Source organism: Syngnathus acus, chromosome 2, assembly GCF_901709675.1.
Source record: "Syngnathus acus chromosome 2, fSynAcu1.2, whole genome shotgun sequence".
In the NCBI taxonomy this organism is placed as follows: domain Eukaryota; kingdom Metazoa; phylum Chordata; class Actinopteri; order Syngnathiformes; family Syngnathidae; genus Syngnathus; species Syngnathus acus.
The window spans coordinates 15909454-15929874 of record NC_051088.1 but is presented as its reverse complement, the minus strand read 5'-3'; the positions used below and the strand labels follow the sequence as shown (position 1 = coordinate 15929874).

The window sequence follows — 20421 nt, the reverse complement described above, 5'->3', positions numbered from 1 at the left end:
TTTGGAACCTGTGCCAATTGGCCATTTAGGGTCCAACATTAACGTGTGTGGTGCAATGTGCTGTTGCATGAGCGAGGCTAACCCCCATAGAAGACTGAGCCTCGATTAAGGTCCTTCCGCTCTGGACCACCACACCCTGCGTGCATTGTTCCTAGAGTCGGAACCCAGGGGGGCCGCATACGTACCCCCTGAGTCGCATTGACCCTTCGTTAACACCGCTAGGTATCCAGGTCAAGCCGCTCAGGGCAGAAGAGCTGGGGATCAATCCACCCCGATCAGAGTGAGAACCAGCCGCGGTGAACCGCTGCCTTTCTCCTCCGATCAGGGTCCAAGAGCACTGGAGCCAGCCCTGACTAAGCAGTGCCTCCCCAGTGCTCTCCTCCCGGTTGTACCTACAAAAAAAGCTTCTTTCTTCTTGAGCAATCTTCTTTCTCCCATGTCAACGCACGACCTCAGGAGATGCTGGAGCCATTCCTCCAACTTTGCGAGGCTCCAGGGAAGTCAAACAAAGTACCTAGAGGGAACTCACCTGTATTGCAATACCTGTGGAGGGAACGGCTGAAAAAGAAACCCTACTCTACATCGCCTAGGTCCCGGTGCATCCTCGGCCTAGTCACCTAAGCTGGACTAGGGGATGTGAGTATTAGGGGTAAGAATTTGGAACCTGTGCCAATTGGCCATTTAGGGTCCAACATTAACGTGTGTGGTGCAATGTGCTGTTGCATGAGCGAGGCTAACCCCCATAGAAGACTGAGCCTCGATTAAGGTCCTTCCGCTCTGGACCACCACACCCTGCGTGCATTGTTCCTAGAGTCGGAACCCAGGGGGGCCGCATACGTACCCCCTGAGTCGCATTGACCCTTCGTTAACACCGCTAGGTATCCAGGTCAAGCCGCTCAGGGCAGAAGAGCTGGGGATCAATCCACCCCGATCAGAGTGAGAACCAGCCGCGGTGAACCGCTGCCTTTCTCCTCCGATCAGGGTCCAAGAGCACTGGAGCCAGCCCTGACTAAGCAGTGCCTCCCCAGTGCTCTCCTCCCGGTTGTACCTACAAAAAAAGCTTCTTTCTTCTTGAGCAATCTTCTTTCTCCCATGTCAACGCACGACCTCAGGAGATGCTGGAGCCATTCCTCCAACTTTGCGAGGCTCCAGGGAAGTCAAACAAAGTACCTAGAGGGAACTCACCTGTATTGCAATACCTGTGGAGGGAATGGCTGAAAAAGAAACCCTACTCTACATCGCCTAGGTCCCGGTGCATCCTCGGCCTAGTCACCTAAGCTGGACTAGGGGATGTGAGTATTAGGGATAAGAATTTGGAACCTGTGCCAATTGGCCATTTAGGGTCCAACATTAACGTGTGTGGTGCAATGTGCTGTTGCATGAGCGAGGCTAACCCCCATAGAAGACTGAGCCTCGATTAAGGTCCTTCCGCTCTGGACCACCACACCCTGCGTGCATTGTTCCTAGAGTCGGAACCCAGGGGGGCCGCATACGTACCCCCTGAGTCGCATTGACCCTTCGTTAACACCGCTAGGTATCCAGGTCAAGCCGCTCAGGGCAGAAGAGCTGGGGATCAATCCACCCCGATCAGAGTGAGAACCAGCCGCGGTGAACCGCTGCCTTTCTCCTCCGATCAGGGTCCAAGAGCACTGGAGCCAGCCCTGACTAAGCAGTGCCTCACCAGTGCTCTCCTCCCGGTTGTACCTACAAAAAAAAGCTTCTTTCTTCTTGAGCAATCTTCTTTCTCCCATGTCAACGCACGACCTCAGGAGATGCTGGAGCCATTCCTCCAACTTTGCGAGGCTCCAGGGAAGTCAAACAAAGTACCTAGAGGGAACTCACCTGTATTGCAATACCTGTGGAGGGAACGGCTGAAAAAGAAACCCTACTCTACATCGCCTAGGTCCCGGTGCATCCTCGGCCTAGTCACCTAAGCTGGACTAGGGGATGTGAGTATTAGGGGTAAGAATTTGGAACCTGTGCCAATTGGCCATTTAGGGTCCAACATTAACGTGTGTGGTGCAATGTGCTGTTGCATGAGCGAGGCTAACCCCCATAGAAGACTGAGCCGCGATTAAGGTCCTTCCGCTCTGGACCACCACACCCTGCGTGCATTGTTCCTAGAGTCGGAACCCAGGGGGGCCGCATACGTACCCCCTGAGTCGCATTGACCCTTCGTTAACACCGCTAGGTATCCAGGTCAAGCCGCTCAGGGCAGAAGAGCTGGGGATCAATCCACCCCGATCAGAGTGAGAACCAGCCGCGGTGAACCGCTGTCTTTCTCCTCCGATCAGGGTCCAAGAGCACTGGAGCCAGCCCTGACTAAGCAGTGCCTCCCCAGTGCTCTCCTCCCGGTTGTACCTACAAAAAAAAGCTTCTTTCTTCTTGAGCAATCTTCTTTCTCCCATGTCAACGCACGACCTCAGGAGATGCTGGAGCCATTCCTCCAACTTTGCGAGGCTCCAGGGAAGTCAAACAAAGTACCTAGAGGGAACTCACCTGTATTGCAATACCTGTGGAGGGAATGGCTGAAAAAGAAACCCTACTCTACATCGCCTAGGTCCCGGTGCATCCTCGGCCTAGTCACCTAAGCTGGACTAGGGGATGTGAGTATTAGGGGTAAGAATTTGGAACCTGTGCCAATTGGCCATTTAGGGTCCAACATTAACGTGTGTGGTGCAATGTGCTGTTGCATGAGCGAGGCTAACCCCCATAGAAGACTGAGCCGCGATTAAGGTCCTTCCGCTCTGGACCACCACACCCTGCGTGCATTGTTCCTAGAGTCGGAACCCAGGGGGGCCGCATACGTACCCCCTGAGTCGCATTGACCCTTCGTTAACACCGCTAGGTATCCAGGTCAAGCCGCTCAGGGCAGAAGAGCTGGGGATCAATCCACCCCGATCAGAGTGAGAACCAGCCGCGGTGAACCGCTGCCTTTCTCCTCCGATCAGGGTCCAAGAGCACTGGAGCCAGCCCTGACTAAGCAGTGCCTCCCCAGTGCTCTCCTCCCGGTTGTACCTACAAAAAAAAGCTTCTTTCTTCTTGAGCAATCTTCTTTCTCCCATGTCAACGCACGACCTCAGGAGATGCTGGAGCCATTCCTCCAACTTTGCGAGGCTCCAGGGAAGTCAAACAAAGTACCTAGAGGGAACTCACCTGTATTGCAATACCTGTGGAGGGAATGGCTGAAAAAGAAACCCTACTCTACATCGCCTAGGTCCCGGTGCATCCTCGGCCTAGTCACCTAAGCTGGACTAGGGGATGTGAGTATTAGGGGTAAGAATTTGGAACCTGTGCCAATTGGCCATTTAGGGTCCAACATTAACGTGTGTGGTGCAATGTGCTGTTGCATGAGCGAGGCTAACCCCCATAGAAGACTGAGCCTCGATTAAGGTCCTTCCGCTCTGGACCACCACACCCTGCGTGCATTGTTCCTAGAGTCGGAACCCAGGGGGGCCGCATACGTACCCCCTGAGTCGCATTGACCCTTCGTTAACACCGCTAGGTATCCAGGTCAAGCCGCTCAGGGCAGAAGAGCTGGGGATCAATCCACCCCGATCAGAGTGAGAACCAGCCGCGGTGAACCGCTGCCTTTCTCCTCCGATCAGGGTCCAAGAGCACTGGAGCCAGCCCTGACTAAGCAGTGCCTCACCAGTGCTCTCCTCCCGGTTGTACCTACAAAAAAAAGCTTCTTTCTTCTTGAGCAATCTTCTTTCTCCCATGTCAACGCACGACCTCAGGAGATGCTGGAGCCATTCCTCCAACTTTGCGAGGCTCCAGGGAAGTCAAACAAAGTACCTAGAGGGAACTCACCTGTATTGCAATACCTGTGGAGGGAATGGCTGAAAAAGAAACCCTACTCTACATCGCCTAGGTCCCGGTGCATCCTCGGCCTAGTCACCTAAGCTGGACTAGGGGATGTGAGTATTAGGGATAAGAATTTGGAACCTGTGCCAATTGGCCATTTAGGGTCCAACATTAACGTGTGTGGTGCAATGTGCTGTTGCATGAGCGAGGCTAACCCCCATAGAAGACTGAGCCTCGATTAAGGTCCTTCCGCTCTGGACCACCACACCCTGCGTGCATTGTTCCTAGAGTCGGAACCCAGGGGGGCCGCATACGTACCCCCTGAGTCGCATTGACCCTTCGTTAACACCGCTAGGTATCCAGGTCAAGCCGCTCAGGGCAGAAGAGCTGGGGATCAATCCACCCCGATCAGAGTGAGAACCAGCCGCGGTGAACCGCTGCCTTTCTCCTCCGATCAGGGTCCAAGAGCACTGGAGCCAGCCCTGACTAAGCAGTGCCTCACCAGTGCTCTCCTCCCGGTTGTACCTACAAAAAAAAGCTTCTTTCTTCTTGAGCAATCTTCTTTCTCCCATGTCAACGCACGACCTCAGGAGATGCTGGAGCCATTCCTCCAACTTTGCGAGGCTCCAGGGAAGTCAAACAAAGTACCTAGAGGGAACTCACCTGTATTGCAATACCTGTGGAGGGAATGGCTGAAAAAGAAACCCTACTCTACATCGCCTAGGTCCCGGTGCATCCTCGGCCTAGTCACCTAAGCTGGACTAGGGGATGTGAGTATTAGGGGTAAGAATTTGGAACCTGTGCCAATTGGCCATTTAGGGTCCAACATTAACGTGTGTGGTGCAATGTGCTGTTGCATGAGCGAGGCTAACCCCCATAGAAGACTGAGCCGCGATTAAGGTCCTTCCGCTCTGGACCACCACACCCTGCGTGCATTGTTCCTAGAGTCGGAACCCAGGGGGGCCGCATACGTACCCCCTGAGTCGCATTGACCCTTCGTTAACACCGCTAGGTATCCAGGTCAAGCCGCTCAGGGCAGAAGAGCTGGGGATCAATCCACCCCGATCAGAGTGAGAACCAGCCGCGGTGAACCGCTGCCTTTCTCCTCCGATCAGGGTCCAAGAGCACTGGAGCCAGCCCTGACTAAGCAGTGCCTCCCCAGTGCTCTCCTCCCGGTTGTACCTACAAAAAAAAGCTTCTTTCTTCTTGAGCAATCTTCTTTCTCCCATGTCAACGCACGACCTCAGGAGATGCTGGAGCCATTCCTCCAACTTTGCGAGGCTCCAGGGAAGTCAAACAAAGTACCTAGAGGGAACTCACCTGTATTGCAATACCTGTGGAGGGAATGGCTGAAAAAGAAACCCTACTCTACATCGCCTAGGTCCCGGTGCATCCTCGGCCTAGTCACCTAAGCTGGACTAGGGGATGTGAGTATTAGGGGTAAGAATTTGGAACCTGTGCCAATTGGCCATTTAGGGTCCAACATTAACGTGTGTGGTGCAATGTGCTGTTGCATGAGCGAGGCTAACCCCCATAGAAGACTGAGCCGCGATTAAGGTCCTTCCGCTCTGGACCACCACACCCTGCGTGCATTGTTCCTAGAGTCGGAACCCAGGGGGGCCGCATACGTACCCCCTGAGTCGCATTGACCCTTCGTTAACACCGCTAGGTATCCAGGTCAAGCCGCTCAGGGCAGAAGAGCTGGGGATCAATCCACCCCGATCAGAGTGAGAACCAGCCGCGGTGAACCGCTGCCTTTCTCCTCCGATCAGGGTCCAAGAGCACTGGAGCCAGCCCTGACTAAGCAGTGCCTCCCCAGTGCTCTCCTCCCGGTTGTACCTACAAAAAAAAGCTTCTTTCTTCTTGAGCAATCTTCTTTCTCCCATGTCAACGCACGACCTCAGGAGATGCTGGAGCCATTCCTCCAACTTTGCGAGGCTCCAGGGAAGTCAAACAAAGTACCTAGAGGGAACTCACCTGTATTGCAATACCTGTGGAGGGAATGGCTGAAAAAGAAACCCTACTCTACATCGCCTAGGTCCCGGTGCATCCTCGGCCTAGTCACCTAAGCTGGACTAGGGGATGTGAGTATTAGGGGTAAGAATTTGGAACCTGTGCCAATTGGCCATTTAGGGTCCAACATTAACGTGTGTGGTGCAATGTGCTGTTGCATGAGCGAGGCTAACCCCCATAGAAGACTGAGCCTCGATTAAGGTCCTTCCGCTCTGGACCACCACACCCTGCGTGCATTGTTCCTAGAGTCGGAACCCAGGGGGGCCGCATACGTACCCCCTGAGTCGCATTGACCCTTCGTTAACACCGCTAGGTATCCAGGTCAAGCCGCTCAGGGCAGAAGAGCTGGGGATCAATCCACCCCGATCAGAGTGAGAACCAGCCGCGGTGAACCGCTGCCTTTCTCCTCCGATCAGGGTCCAAGAGCACTGGAGCCAGCCCTGACTAAGCAGTGCCTCACCAGTGCTCTCCTCCCGGTTGTACCTACAAAAAAAAGCTTCTTTCTTCTTGAGCAATCTTCTTTCTCCCATGTCAACGCACGACCTCAGGAGATGCTGGAGCCATTCCTCCAACTTTGCGAGGCTCCAGGGAAGTCAAACAAAGTACCTAGAGGGAACTCACCTGTATTGCAATACCTGTGGAGGGAATGGCTGAAAAAGAAACCCTACTCTACATCGCCTAGGTCCCGGTGCATCCTCGGCCTAGTCACCTAAGCTGGACTAGGGGATGTGAGTATTAGGGATAAGAATTTGGAACCTGTGCCAATTGGCCATTTAGGGTCCAACATTAACGTGTGTGGTGCAATGTGCTGTTGCATGAGCGAGGCTAACCCCCATAGAAGACTGAGCCTCGATTAAGGTCCTTCCGCTCTGGACCACCACACCCTGCGTGCATTGTTCCTAGAGTCGGAACCCAGGGGGGCCGCATACGTACCCCCTGAGTCGCATTGACCCTTCGTTAACACCGCTAGGTATCCAGGTCAAGCCGCTCAGGGCAGAAGAGCTGGGGATCAATCCACCCCGATCAGAGTGAGAACCAGCCGCGGTGAACCGCTGCCTTTCTCCTCCGATCAGGGTCCAAGAGCACTGGAGCCAGCCCTGACTAAGCAGTGCCTCACCAGTGCTCTCCTCCCGGTTGTACCTACAAAAAAAAGCTTCTTTCTTCTTGAGCAATCTTCTTTCTCCCATGTCAACGCACGACCTCAGGAGATGCTGGAGCCATTCCTCCAACTTTGCGAGGCTCCAGGGAAGTCAAACAAAGTACCTAGAGGGAACTCACCTGTATTGCAATACCTGTGGAGGGAATGGCTGAAAAAGAAACCCTACTCTACATCGCCTAGGTCCCGGTGCATCCTCGGCCTAGTCACCTAAGCTGGACTAGGGGATGTGAGTATTAGGGGTAAGAATTTGGAACCTGTGCCAATTGGCCATTTAGGGTCCAACATTAACGTGTGTGGTGCAATGTGCTGTTGCATGAGCGAGGCTAACCCCCATAGAAGACTGAGCCGCGATTAAGGTCCTTCCGCTCTGGACCACCACACCCTGCGTGCATTGTTCCTAGAGTCGGAACCCAGGGGGGCCGCATACGTACCCCCTGAGTCGCATTGACCCTTCGTTAACACCGCTAGGTATCCAGGTCAAGCCGCTCAGGGCAGAAGAGCTGGGGATCAATCCACCCCGATCAGAGTGAGAACCAGCCGCGGTGAACCGCTGCCTTTCTCCTCCGATCAGGGTCCAAGAGCACTGGAGCCAGCCCTGACTAAGCAGTGCCTCCCCAGTGCTCTCCTCCCGGTTGTACCTACAAAAAAAAGCTTCTTTCTTCTTGAGCAATCTTCTTTCTCCCATGTCAACGCACGACCTCAGGAGATGCTGGAGCCATTCCTCCAACTTTGCGAGGCTCCAGGGAAGTCAAACAAAGTACCTAGAGGGAACTCACCTGTATTGCAATACCTGTGGAGGGAACGGCTGAAAAAGAAACCCTACTCTACATCGCCTAGGTCCCGGTGCATCCTCGGCCTAGTCACCTAAGCTGGACTAGGGGATGTGGGTATTAGGGGTAGGAATTTGGAACCTGTGCCAATTTGGCCATTTAGGGTCCAACATTAACGTGTGTGGTGCAATGTGCTGTTGCATGAGCGAGGCTAACCCCCATAGAAGACTGAGCCTCGATTAAGGTCCTTCCGCTCTGGACCACCACACCCTGCGTGCATTGTTCCTAGAGTCGGAACCCAGGGGGGCCGCATACGTACCCCCTGAGTCGCATTGACCCTTCGTTAACACCGCTAGGTATCCAGGTCAAGCCGCTCAGGGCAGAAGAGCTGGGGATCAATCCACCCCGATCAGAGTGAGAACCAGCCGCGGTGAACCGCTGCCTTTCTCCTCCGATCAGGGTCCAAGAGCACTGGAGCCAGCCCTGACTAAGCAGTGCCTCCCCAGTGCTCTCCTCCCGGTTGTACCTACAAAAAAAAGCTTCTTTCTTCTTGAGCAATCTTCTTTCTCCCATGTCAACGCACGACCTCAGGAGATGCTGGAGCCATTCCTCCAACTTTGCGAGGCTCCAGGGAAGTCAAACAAAGTACCTAGAGGGAACTCACCTGTATTGCAATACCTGTGGAGGGAATGGCTGAAAAAGAAACCCTACTCTACATCGCCTAGGTCCCGGTGCATCCTCGGCCTAGTCACCTAAGCTGGACTAGGGGATGTGAGTATTAGGGGTAAGAATTTGGAACCTGTGCCAATTGGCCATTTAGGGTCCAACATTAACGTGTGTGGTGCAATGTGCTGTTGCATGAGCGAGGCTAACCCTCATAGAAGACTGAGCCGCGATTAAGGTCCTTCCGCTCTGGACCACCACACCCTGCGTGCATTGTTCCTAGAGTCGGAACCCAGGGGGGCCGCATACGTACCCCCTGAGTCGCATTGACCCTTCGTTAACACCGCTAGGTATCCAGGTCAAGCCGCTCAGGGCAGAAGAGCTGGGGATCAATCCACCCCGATCAGAGTGAGAGCCTTTCTCCTCCGATCAGGGTCCAAGAGTCCTGGAGCCCCTGAGCACTTACACCCTGAGTCGTCTTGACCCTTCGTTAACACCGCTAGGTATCCAGGTCAAGCCACTCAAAGCAGAAGAGCTCAGGATCAATCCATCCTGATCAGAGTGAGAACCAGCCTACAAAATTATGCTCCTATCTTCTTGAGCGATCTCCTTTGTCCCATTACAACGCACGACCTAAGGAGATGCTGGATTTAATTGCTTCCACTTCCCTGTGCTTCATACACCGCAAGGCCCCAGGGAAGCCCAACCTGTTGTTGTTGTTCTTGCCAGAGGGTCACTATTTCAGAAAGTTCCTACACTCAGTTCCCATTAATTCAGGTTCCTGGTGGCTCCCTCTTGTGGATCCCTTGTGTACTACCTCTCATTCTCCAGCAATTACTCCAGGTAATTTGGATATACTTACGAGCGGCCCTGAGCGTGGCTTTATTGGATTTCCAATTATTAGTCAAAACCTATTTTAATATTCTCAACCCTGAGTGTCTTCAAATATGGCTGCGTCCTTTGTCCCTGTTGAATACAAAAGTTGCTTATCAATTTCATTCCATTCACTATCTTACTATTTTACTTTTTTTTATCCCCTACACTTTTGATCTCATTGATTTTAATGTTCAACTGTCAATTTAATTTGTCAATTAGTGTTTATTGGTATTGTACTTCTATTTTAATTCAAACATCACATTTCATTTTATATATATTTGTACTTTAGTTTTGACATCTGGGGATCCCATTGGCAGGGTGTCCCATTTGCTGTGATCTCTTAGGATCACTGCAATCTCCATGGCATATTTCATTGATATTGGCTCTTACCTGAAGGTCCTTATTTTGGGTGTCCCTTACACTCACGGTACCGTGATCTTTCCAAAATGGCCGCCACGCCGTCCGGTCACCCTCGGGCACCCCCTGGTGGCTATCCCTAGCATTGCGTCCGATTGAAATTAGGTTGGTAGGTTTATTTAGATTTTTTTAGGTCGTTTTTTGGGGGATTTAATTTAGCTTTTTTTTTTTAAATTAGGATTAGGGTTAACCAAAATTAAATTCAAATTGGTCAATATTATTGTAATAATTGCACATTCACAATACAAGAATACAAGTGCCGTGCGGTGAGGTTCATGACTGGGGAGGCACTGACGTCAGATGTAAAAAACCACTAGATATTCAATACATCAGCTTAACTACGTTAATTTGTTAATATAGCCACACTGTTTTAACACTTAAACAGTGACATAAAGACAGAGCAGTTCTGTCTAACTGCATAGCATAGGCAGCCACGTGAATACGCAATCCGAAGAGGCTCGGCAGGAAGTTGGCTCCTCCGAGCGAATCGTCTTCGGTTTTAAAATGACTATAAAAATTCAGCGATTTTGGTTCAAAATGATACAAAACTATTTAAATTAAAAGGAAAATGACTTTATAATAAAAACAATTGAATTTGGTTTTCACCTTTTCTTGATGGCAGAGGAGGCGTAGGGGCATCCCTTCATGCAATAAAGTTAGCCGTTAGCTTGGAGAAAACGTGCATAAAAGAAGTGGTGTTTTAGTGAGTGGCTCTTTCTTTCCTTGGCAAATCGTAAATCTACATTCTGGCTTACATAGTTCACGCCAGGAGGGAGACGCAACATGACTCGTTCACTCACACACCTGTTCAGATGATGAACGGGAAATGCAATTCACGACTCGTTCATGAACAGGAAGTTACGTCATTTTCTTCTTCGTTTTGTTTTACGGCGAGGTGGGACCAGCTTCAATGCGCATGGCTGACACCTACTGGTTGAAGTCATATGAACTGAAAAAAGAACGAATCACTTTAGGAAGTTATTTGTTCACTCTCGTTCACTGAAAATATTCGTTCTTTTGAACGAATCGTTCACTCACGAGCCAACACTATTGCATGACAGCTGATGCTGAGTTCCCATCAGGCAATGGTAACTTTTTTGTGTGTGTGTGTTTGCTATTTTTTGCAAGACGTTTCGTTCAGTGTTTTTATTGAGAATTTGAACAGTTTTGCAATCAGGGAAATTCCAAGTCGTTGTGACGAATCTGCAGTCGCGAAACACAAAACTGTGCAACTCGCCTTACAATAACAGTCGTAACTCGAGACGGGGAGCAAGATAACATGGGAGCAACTTGACATGTGCGCATTTAAAAATGAAACAACAAAAACCTTTGATTAGTTAAAAGCACAGTTTCTACACTCTCAATCAGTTAGCCACAATAAAACACTCATCCGCAAAGCAAAAGAAAATGCTATCAACATAATGAGAAACAGGTAATAATAATCTCAAATCAAAAGCATCATAAAACGTTATACAAAACGTGGCTTGGCCCTTGAACGCAACTTGTGTGTGTGTGGGGGGGGGGCTTTGTGCATTGTGACTGCTGCAGTGATTGCAACATCTTGACAAACAAAAAGGTTTTAGGGCTCAGTGCAGCATTGTGCAAGTGACTTGAGGGGGAAGAACAAGTACTCATTGAGCTGACATTCTTGTAGTAGGAGCCCTCGTCTGCCACTAGATGGCAGTGTATCAACACCTATCTGCTTAGGACCGATATTAAGCCTCTCACATGACTTTGGCTGACATCACAGGAAGTAGTGCTGGAGCGTCCCCGCTAAGGCAAACAGTGGTGGAAAAGGAAAGTACAAAAACATAATCCCAAACTTTGCCATTAGATGACACCTCACCTCGCCTTCAGATAACTCATAATCATTGCGGGAATAAAGCTCAATAAAATTGAGCCTGCTTGCATTGACCTACTGGAGCAAAATGTGTGTGTGCGAGGTAGGCCGAGTTGCAATAATGCTGCAAAATGGCGTCTTTGTAAAGATCAATACTTAATTTTGTCCAAAATACATCAGAACCTCATGTAACCTCATCAAATAAAAGGATAAAAATGACTGAATTAGTCAACCCTTGCCTATCCAGCCATTTTTTTCTGCAGGAACATAAACTATTGGATGAAAAAGGCACCCTCCTATTTTTTTTTTTAGCTCTTTATCTGCCCTGCTTTAAAAAAAAAAAAAGGTTCTGACGTTCCAGGTCACGGTACAGCTCCTGGACATGCTGAAAGGAGGTAGAGGTGACACTAAAGTAAATAATGAAGAACTACATCTTTTAAGAGCGCTTAGCAAGACTTTATCGAATCTGTTTTTAGGCAAGACAGCCTGAACTTGTCTATTGTGAACTTGGAGAAGGCCTTTTGACCATGTCTCTCAGGGACCTTTCTGGAGTATGGTGTACCAAACCCCCTGATACGGACTGCTGGGTCCCTGTATGACCAATGTCAGAATTTGGTCCACATTGCCAACAGTGATGGGGCGAGACCCACTGGGTTTCTGGGCTCCCTCAGAAATAGCGTGAGAAGCTCAGTCAACCTGAAGGGACTCATAGTCAAGCTCCTCCACATTGAGAGATGCTCGATGAGGTGGCTTGGGCATCTATTTAAGATGCCTCACTGGTGAGACATTATGAGAACATCCCACCTGGAAAACCCAGAACCCCCAGAGAGCCTGTGTAACTTCTTGGGATCCCCCTAGAATAGCTGGACGAAGTGGCTAGGGAGAGAGGAAGCTAAAAAAGGCTCAAACTTAGGCAGGAAAAACCAAAAAGGATCAAACCAGCTGTTTTTAACACCCAACATTACAATATACGCATCCCACGGCCCCCAGTCCTTTGCATAGCCTGCTTGGCCTTCACTTCTGGGTAATGAGACACATGTTGGTGTATGTAAAACCTATGTATACACCATTGCAGCCTTGAGCTCATTGTGTTTGTCCACGTTGTGCTAAGTCATGGAGCTTGTTCCAATTTGGCCCCAAAGTGCTTCATTGCGAGCGTAACGGCTTTTTAAAAGGCATGTGCTTGTGGTGAAAAGCAGTTAAGTTTTTTTGCATAGCTTATTTTCAACAAGGCAAGAGTTGGCTATATTGTGCATTGCTACTCTCCAAAATGTGCTGGATGCCATGTGCCTCTGATACAAACAGGATTATATGTATATATAATATACTGTATTACACTTTTGGCTTTTCGACATTCTGTCTACCAGTTTCATGCATCCTTGGGTGATGCTTGAAGGCGAGAAGGGCGACGCGGCGTCGCGACCATGCTGGTTGGCTCTTACACGATGCCATTGTGCGGGCGGTCTGGGGCGAAGCAACCGTTGGTCCTGCAGCCGCTCTGCGCCGTCTTGGTCTGGCGCGATTTGTTCTGCCGGGCTTTCCAGCGTTGGGCCAGCGGCTCCATGAAGAGCGACAGGGACGAGAGTAGGTAGCAGAGCCCCGCCAGGTAGAAAGAGCAGTCGTAGGTTTGCGTGTAGTCGTACAGGAAACCTGTCCGCAAAAAGAAAATAAATACTATTCTTTCATCAGCATTTTTATGCTAGCGAGAAAACCTGTTTAAACCAGTAAAGCATACGGCCATTGAGCACAAAGTTTGCCCAACCTAACGCTCAAGAGAAAATTCAACAGCGCGGTTGGCCGTGTGCAAACAAGAATCCGCTTCAGGCTTGTCTGTCAACTGGTAGGGTCGTTTTCCCGACGAGATGTGCGCTATTTATGAACTGCCCCCGAAGTTGTGTTTCAACCCTGAAATACTCCAGCTGGCCTGACTAGCCAGGCCGGCACTACATATTTCCAGGTGGCTGTGTGTGTGTGGGGGGGGTATCACTGTCCAACTTGTATTAGAGTAGAAATGTTCCTGTCCCTGCAAAATTACCCAACATACAACTATTACATAATGTCTTAACAGCAGGAAACAAAAGTGAGTGAACCCCTAAGTGAAAAAGTCCAAGTTGGTTAGCTTAGTATCAAGATTTTATTAGACCTAAGCCTCACGGGTTGCATGACAATTGGGAGGGAAACTGGTTAATTGGGTTTGATTTGGACATTTTCACTGAGGGTTACACTCACTTATGTTGCCGGTAGTTTTGTGTTGCTGTTTGCAGATTTTCTTTTTTCAGGGTGAAAAAATGGACTGGTCGCCAGCCAATGGGAATGACTTACCTGCCAAAGGAGGACCCGTGAGGCAGCCCAGCCCCACAAAGAACATGGAGAAGCCCATGGAGTTGTTGAGTTTATCTGCCCCCACCAAATCCACCTGCAGGCGAAGGAAAAGCCAAAATGAAATGTGACTTCACCTCAGGGAGCAGCAATTCTTGCAGTTGAAAGCATGAAAGATGCCTTTTTGACATTTGGGTTAGACTTTTTCTACAATATAACAATGTTTACAAAGTTGCTGTCTCACCAGAACAGGTAGCAGCAGAGCCATGTAGCCGCCACAGAAGATGGCAAAGAAAATGGCGTAGACCATGAGCAGGATGTAGGAGGTGGCCAACGGGGAAAGCAGGTTAACCAGGCCACAGAGGATCAGGTAAGCCTTGTGGTAGTGATACTTGTGGAACAGGTTCCGGTCGGTCACCCAGCCCGAGGCCAGCTGGGCGATGGTCTCTGTGATGCCTTGCGCAAGACAGAAAGCAACGTATGACTACACAAACGTCACGTATCCGCGCTGTCTGTTCAAGATTCAAGCGATATGTTGCACAACTTCTTGACTCTGTGCTAAGAAAATCTTAAAATATAAATACGTATAAAAAATAAAACACAAATATTGTATAGGCATAACAATACAAAATAGATACATTTAAATGCAATGAAAATCCATATGTTGTGAGACTTAAACAGAATGTTCAGAGATAGTAACAAAACATGGAATAGGCTACATGTGCATTGTGTGTTCAAATGTTCGTGCAGCAGATATAAGAAACTTTGTTCAAAGACTGGTATTTTGTAAAGTGTAAATTTGATGTATTATTATCATCATCAGATATGATAAAGCAGACTCGCTAAATTAGGTTGACAGCAGGATGTCTGTGATTGAGCTTGATATACAACACAGGAAGGACTGCCCCAGTAAACCGACCCCCCCCTTCCTCTGTGTTGATTTATTTTTAATATTAATATTGGAAACATCCCATAAAGCATTTATAAACAAACAGTGATGTCATTGCCGCTCTTTATCCGACCATCACTGGGAGCCACTGGCCATGTGCTAGCGTCGAGAGTGATCAAGTGGCATTTGATGACTCAGCAGATATGCAGCCGCATTGCACAAGCTGCAGGCTGTGGTATCGGGCTGTTGCGGGGATAGCTTCAAGCTCAATGGATCAATGAAGGCGACACAGCAGCTGCATCGGAGAGACAGAATAACAATTGCAAAGACCAGCGCTGTGCAGTTTGGTGCTCAAAAGCCACGTTTCATTGTGACGGCCACAATGAATCAGTTTATTTCATGTGATAAACTATTTTTTAAAAATGAATGAAGAGAGATGGATTGTTTGTGGAAATGTGCCCTGACGTGACCAGTTCGTTGTTAGTCTTGGATCGTGGTGCAGCTCGGTTCATGCGGATGGCTTTTAAGGTGTAAAAACAGCAAATATAAAAGGCTGTTCTTACATAACGGACGTCTGCAGCGAGGTCACGGAGGATTGGCGAGGCAGCTGTGTCGTGTTTACATGTTTGCACGTTGCCGTGTCCCGACCCGAGATGCTGTTGCGGAGCTTCTCTCGCTTGCGCCCGCATGCTTGTTTGTGTGCTTTGGCCGCAACGGGTTGGCGCACGCCTGCAGCTCTTCCTCTTCAAACTGGGATGAAATATACTCGAGCGGCAGTTGAAACTGATCGTGATGGTGACAGGTAGGAGTGTCCGCGGAACTCTGGGAGAGTTGGCGGAGGTTCACGTCACGGTGAAAAGTTAAAAGTATGGTGTGAGGAAACAAAAGCTTAGAATGTGATGCAAGGTGAAGCATGAAAAAGTTAGAGCGGGGGTCCTGCCAGTTTTATAGGTTTTTAAATTTCAATCAAGTTTTGGACTTCATCAAGTACAACTGACGTAAGGAACATGTCACTGCTTGTCTCATCTCACTGTGCAGCGTTTGATGCAGTGGATCATAAAATACTGGAGCAGGCTAGAAACTTGGGTCGAACTAAATGGAACAGTCCTAAAATGGTTCCCAGGCAGTGTTCGCGGCATCCCATCAATGCTGATCAAATATTGTTTCAACCCAGTCGGGCTCTGACGTCTGCAGGCTCTGGTCAATTAGTGGAGGCCAGTTTTCAAAGCAAATGCAGCAGCATTCAGCTTTTATGCTGCACGCAAATCGAATAAGCTGCCAATAGAAGTGAAGTCAAAAGTGTAAATGCTTTTAAATCCAGGTTAAAAAAAGAAAGTCTCCATACATTTGATTTAAAAGCATTTCAAATCGCTGGTCACTCATTTTAGAAAAATACTTTTTATTTCCTCACTTTGCTTTTAAATGCATTTAAATATTTTTTTTTAAAGTTTTTTGAATGATTCCAAGTAAGCTACTTTTGTTTTCTTTACTTTGAATATCTTTAGCTGTTTTGTTTGTAAATGCTGCTAAGTGTATGAAATGTGTGTCACGTCAATGAAGTTGCCTTGTCTTGGCTGTGAAGTGGAGTGTTAAAAGGTTGAAGCGGAAGCCACCAAAAAGCTTTAAGATTAGGGTGCATCGTTGCATTAAAACATGATAAAGATTGATGGCAAGATATCAAAAGGTTCATGTTAGGGTGCGAGGCATCAGAAGGTGTGCTTCCCGTCGCTCCCCTCCCTTCCCTGATGGACATGCAGTCACGAGATGAAAGCCGGAGATAATAGGGGCCGCTGTTGGTTTTTCCCAGCTTGGCCGAGGCACTTGGCTGCATCCTCGGCTCCGCCGGGCAGCCTCCTTTGTGTATGCTGCCGCCTCAGTGCTTTTCAGCAAAGTGTCTGCCGCTTGGCCTCGCACGGAGCGAGGGAGCCCCGCTCGTTACCGGCAACTTTCCTCAGCCTGCCGTTGCTTAGCGACGAGCAGCTAGCTCAAAAGGGATTGAGGAACAGGCCGAACCGGACTTTCCTTCCATTGAGGCAATGGACCTCTATGACAACCGTCGGGGGGGAGAAAAGAGGGCCCAGCGGGATGTTGGGACGACGCTTTTGTGGCGCGGGTGGCACTCCGTCACTCTCATTACCAGCGCACATGAGCGCCAAACGTGACAGGACAAACGTGATGCAATCAAAATTTCGGGTGGTCGAGGGGAAGTCGTGCACTCCAGTGATTCTCAACCTCTGTGCCATGAGAATTCATCAGGTGTGCCGATTCAATTTCATATCACTGGTCTGAAAATTAATGTTCCTTGATTACAAATTCGGGCTTCATCTCAGCTGCTCTGTAGGCAATGATGGAGAGATGACAGATGATGTCCCCCTTGCTTCTGTTACTAACTATAATGAAAATAAATCATATCTGTGCATGCTACTTGTGTGATTAATAATGACAAATTGTTGCCATGCATGAGTACAGTTGACAAAAGACAATGGAAATAACTATTCCAAATATAACTGGTAGTAATGGGAAGTGTCGGTTCGGACCAAATGGAAGTTGGAGGGAACCAATTGCGGTTGCAGTCCTACAGCAGCAGTAATGAGTTGCTGGTGCATGTCATGCGTTCAGTTTATTGATTTCCTGCCTGCAGCTTAAGAGAGTTATGATTTCCTGTTGAAGTGCTTTGCTCAAAAAGTGTACACGTGTTTGCCTTGGAAAAAAACACATGTATGGATTTAAGTCAGTGGACCTTTGATTTTTTTTTTTTTTTAAACAGACAAAAGTTCAAATGTAATTTTAGAATTCATTCTCATTTTCAATGCTATTGCTTATTAACCATTGACTTAATGATTGTTGAAGAAAACAAGAAAAAATCCAGCTTAATTGATCAATTTAGGTAGGTAAAGGATAAACGAATGCAACAACAAAGAAATCGTGATAATGCAAACGGTCAGTCGACTGGGTGGATTCAGTGAATGTTTATCGCTGCAGTGGCTACTTGAGATACAAGTTGAATTTGCTCCGTGACTACACTCATAGCTTAAAACACTCATATCAAATCATAATTAAATGACTGTTCACAGTCATGATGTATTAAAATAGACTGTAAAGAATTTTGTTTGTTTGTTTTCATTTTTTCGGTTTGGTTTGTGTGGATATTTTTGGTCAACTGCAAGTACATTGTGCTGCTCCTTCTGGTGTACATGCTTTGGCCACCTGGGGGCAGTATAATAGAGGCATATGACGATACTGTTCATGGAGCCAGTCTCAGCTCCCCAGTAAACAACAGTCATTCTTCACGGAGGATAAAGAATATATGCCTGTGATTATTGTTATATGAGCTGTCTACATGTGTTGCTCAGTCGTTTGTGTTCAGATATCTTTCGCTAACGAAGATAGAACACCGACACAGATGCTCTTAGTTAGCTTGTCTAGAGTGTTTTCATAGTTTATGGACTTTATTAAGACTCCAGCTCAGCTCCGATTCCAATGAGGAAAAGCACTATAGATGGATGGATGGATCCAATGAATCACTGCCAGATACAAACATGCCGTGGATGATCGTGCACCTTCATTCAATAATTTACAAGCACGTTTAGGAGGCGCTCGTGCATGCGTGCAACTGGTCCCAATGCACATGCTGTTTTCACAATATAGTGTGAGCGTGAATCCACACACCCGCCATGGCCACTGGACCAAAGTTCACCTTTTATGTAAGCGCATTCGTTGCATAATACCGCAGCGTCCGAGCAGCTCACGAATAATTCATGGCCACCAAGTTGATGGAGGACTTGCTGAAACCACTCTTGTAACAGTCAGGAGCACCTCCTTCCAGCTCATAAATGTCACAACTATCACTTGCGTGGACATTTCAAATCGATACATATGTTTTCAATGCTGGTCATTCTTTTCTAATACTTCCATTGCGTTTTCTCCCATTGTTGTAAGATAGGTGATTTAGTCACGCATTTTGCTGTTCAAAATGTCTGACCAATTATTCTAAAATGAGAGCAAGTTTTTGTTTCCAACCACTCCCAGTTGAAGCTTACAGTAAAACTAGACGTAAAATCACTATAACTTTTCCAGATGAAATTCTGCTAGCGTAATGCTAACACACAATGGGAAATGCCATAGAGGGGCTAATGAACACTTACCCAAAAAAATCAGATTTCACCAAACATACTGAATTAAGCATCAAGACCTGCAGTTTGAATCTGGCTTCAGTGTGCGGTGAAGAAGAGTATGTTCAGTGTGGGCCTTACCTGCAACAGAGATGATGAAGGAAGCATCCATGGGGTCAATGCCTAGGGTTCTGGCTCGGGCAGACAGGTGGAAGTAGGGGATGAAGTAGGCCAGCTGGCTGAAGACTAAAGACCAAGTATAGATGCAAAAGAACGGGTCCTTGAGCAAGGAAAAATCTAGTACTTTGGTTTTCAGGGGGCTCTCCTCGCTTGGCGTGCCGGCGTGGACGGCGGAAACCCCAACTGACGTGGACCCATTCGAGGTGCCGTTGAGCTCCACGGAGCCATCGGCAGTGGGCTTACACAGACCCACGTCTTGGTGGGTCTCGTGGCCATTGAGAACCAGTCTGTTTAGTTCAGGATTCTCCAACTGCTCCTTGGTTTCCTGAGTGCAAACCAGCTCCTCAAGAGGAGAAAGAGGAGGGGATGGAAGTGAGTCTGATTTGGAGATGCCGTTGGATAAATATGAGGAGCCATTCAGGCAGCTTTTGGCGTTGTCCTTCTCAGAGGAGCTCTTGAGGGACACGGCTGGGCTCTTCTGGACGGGGGAAGCGCAGCTCGACGCCGGTTTCACTTGAATGGGCCGCAGGAGCATCCCGGTGGCCACCATGTTGAGCATTAGAGCCCCGAGGATCAACAATGCGCCTGCCAGGGAGACGCAGAAGAGCCAAAGTGGCATGTCACGTGGTATACATTTGTAAAATATCGTATCAATTTATTTCCAATATTCAATATCGTGTGTCTAGGCAGCAGAGCTTAAAGTTGTTTGTGTGTTATTGTTATAATTATATTTTGGGGGCCAATTAGATTTCAGCTTCTATTATGTGTTGCTATAGCAACGTAAACTGCAGGATTGCAGGCCCTGTACAGCTAAAAGAATGAAGTTTTTTTTTTTTGCAAATCTGAACCAAATTTCATATTGAGTATATGAGAGCGTATTAGAATTCATCCGGGTGGGTCAGCACTCTCCCATGCTCTGGTTCAGAGAAACACGTGTGGCATGAGGCCGGGAGTGGACGAAAATTCAAAGATCTACATCCGAAAGGCGTGGCCCACCACTGAAAAAAATATGTGAATGTCCGTATTTGTTTATTTATAGTGATGCATTTGCCCCACCTACCTTGCCAAGCATACTGGTCCAGAAGCAGCTGAGTGAACGGAGCCAGGGCAAATGTCAAACCCATCCCAGAGCGTCCGATGGCATAGGCCGTTGCCAACTTCTTTCGAAAGTAGAGTGCCGTGACCACGGAGAAGGATTGGTACAGAAGTGCGAAACCCATTCCTGCATGGAGGAAAGTCAACCCAAAACATTTCTTTGGAATACGTTCTGTGCAGAATGCCGTGGGGGCACATATACCAAATTATTGTCAAAAAAATGTGGGTGTTGACTTCATCTTTAAAGCAGTGGTTCTCAAACGGAGATCTGCAAAATAATC

At 48.3% G+C, this 20421-nt stretch overlaps 1 protein-coding gene across 2 annotated transcripts in view; it reads right to left on the bottom strand.

Moving 5' to 3' along the window:
• Positions 1-10836: 10836 nt before the first annotated feature.
• Positions 10837-20421, bottom strand: part of slc16a4 (solute carrier family 16 member 4) — a 21607-nt gene continuing 12022 nt past the window's right edge. For both annotated transcript variants that reach the window (XM_037276780.1, XM_037276784.1), the window contains 5 exons: positions 20106-20267; positions 19007-19630; positions 14109-14320; positions 13868-13961; positions 10837-13195 (listed from right to left, as the gene is read on the bottom strand). In XM_037276780.1, coding sequence (XP_037132675.1) covers positions 12984-13195; positions 13868-13961; positions 14109-14320; positions 19007-19630; positions 20106-20267 — 1304 coding nt within the window. In that variant the 3' untranslated portion in view covers positions 10837-12983. The remainder of the gene's footprint in view (positions 13196-13867; positions 13962-14108; positions 14321-19006; positions 19631-20105; positions 20268-20421) is intronic.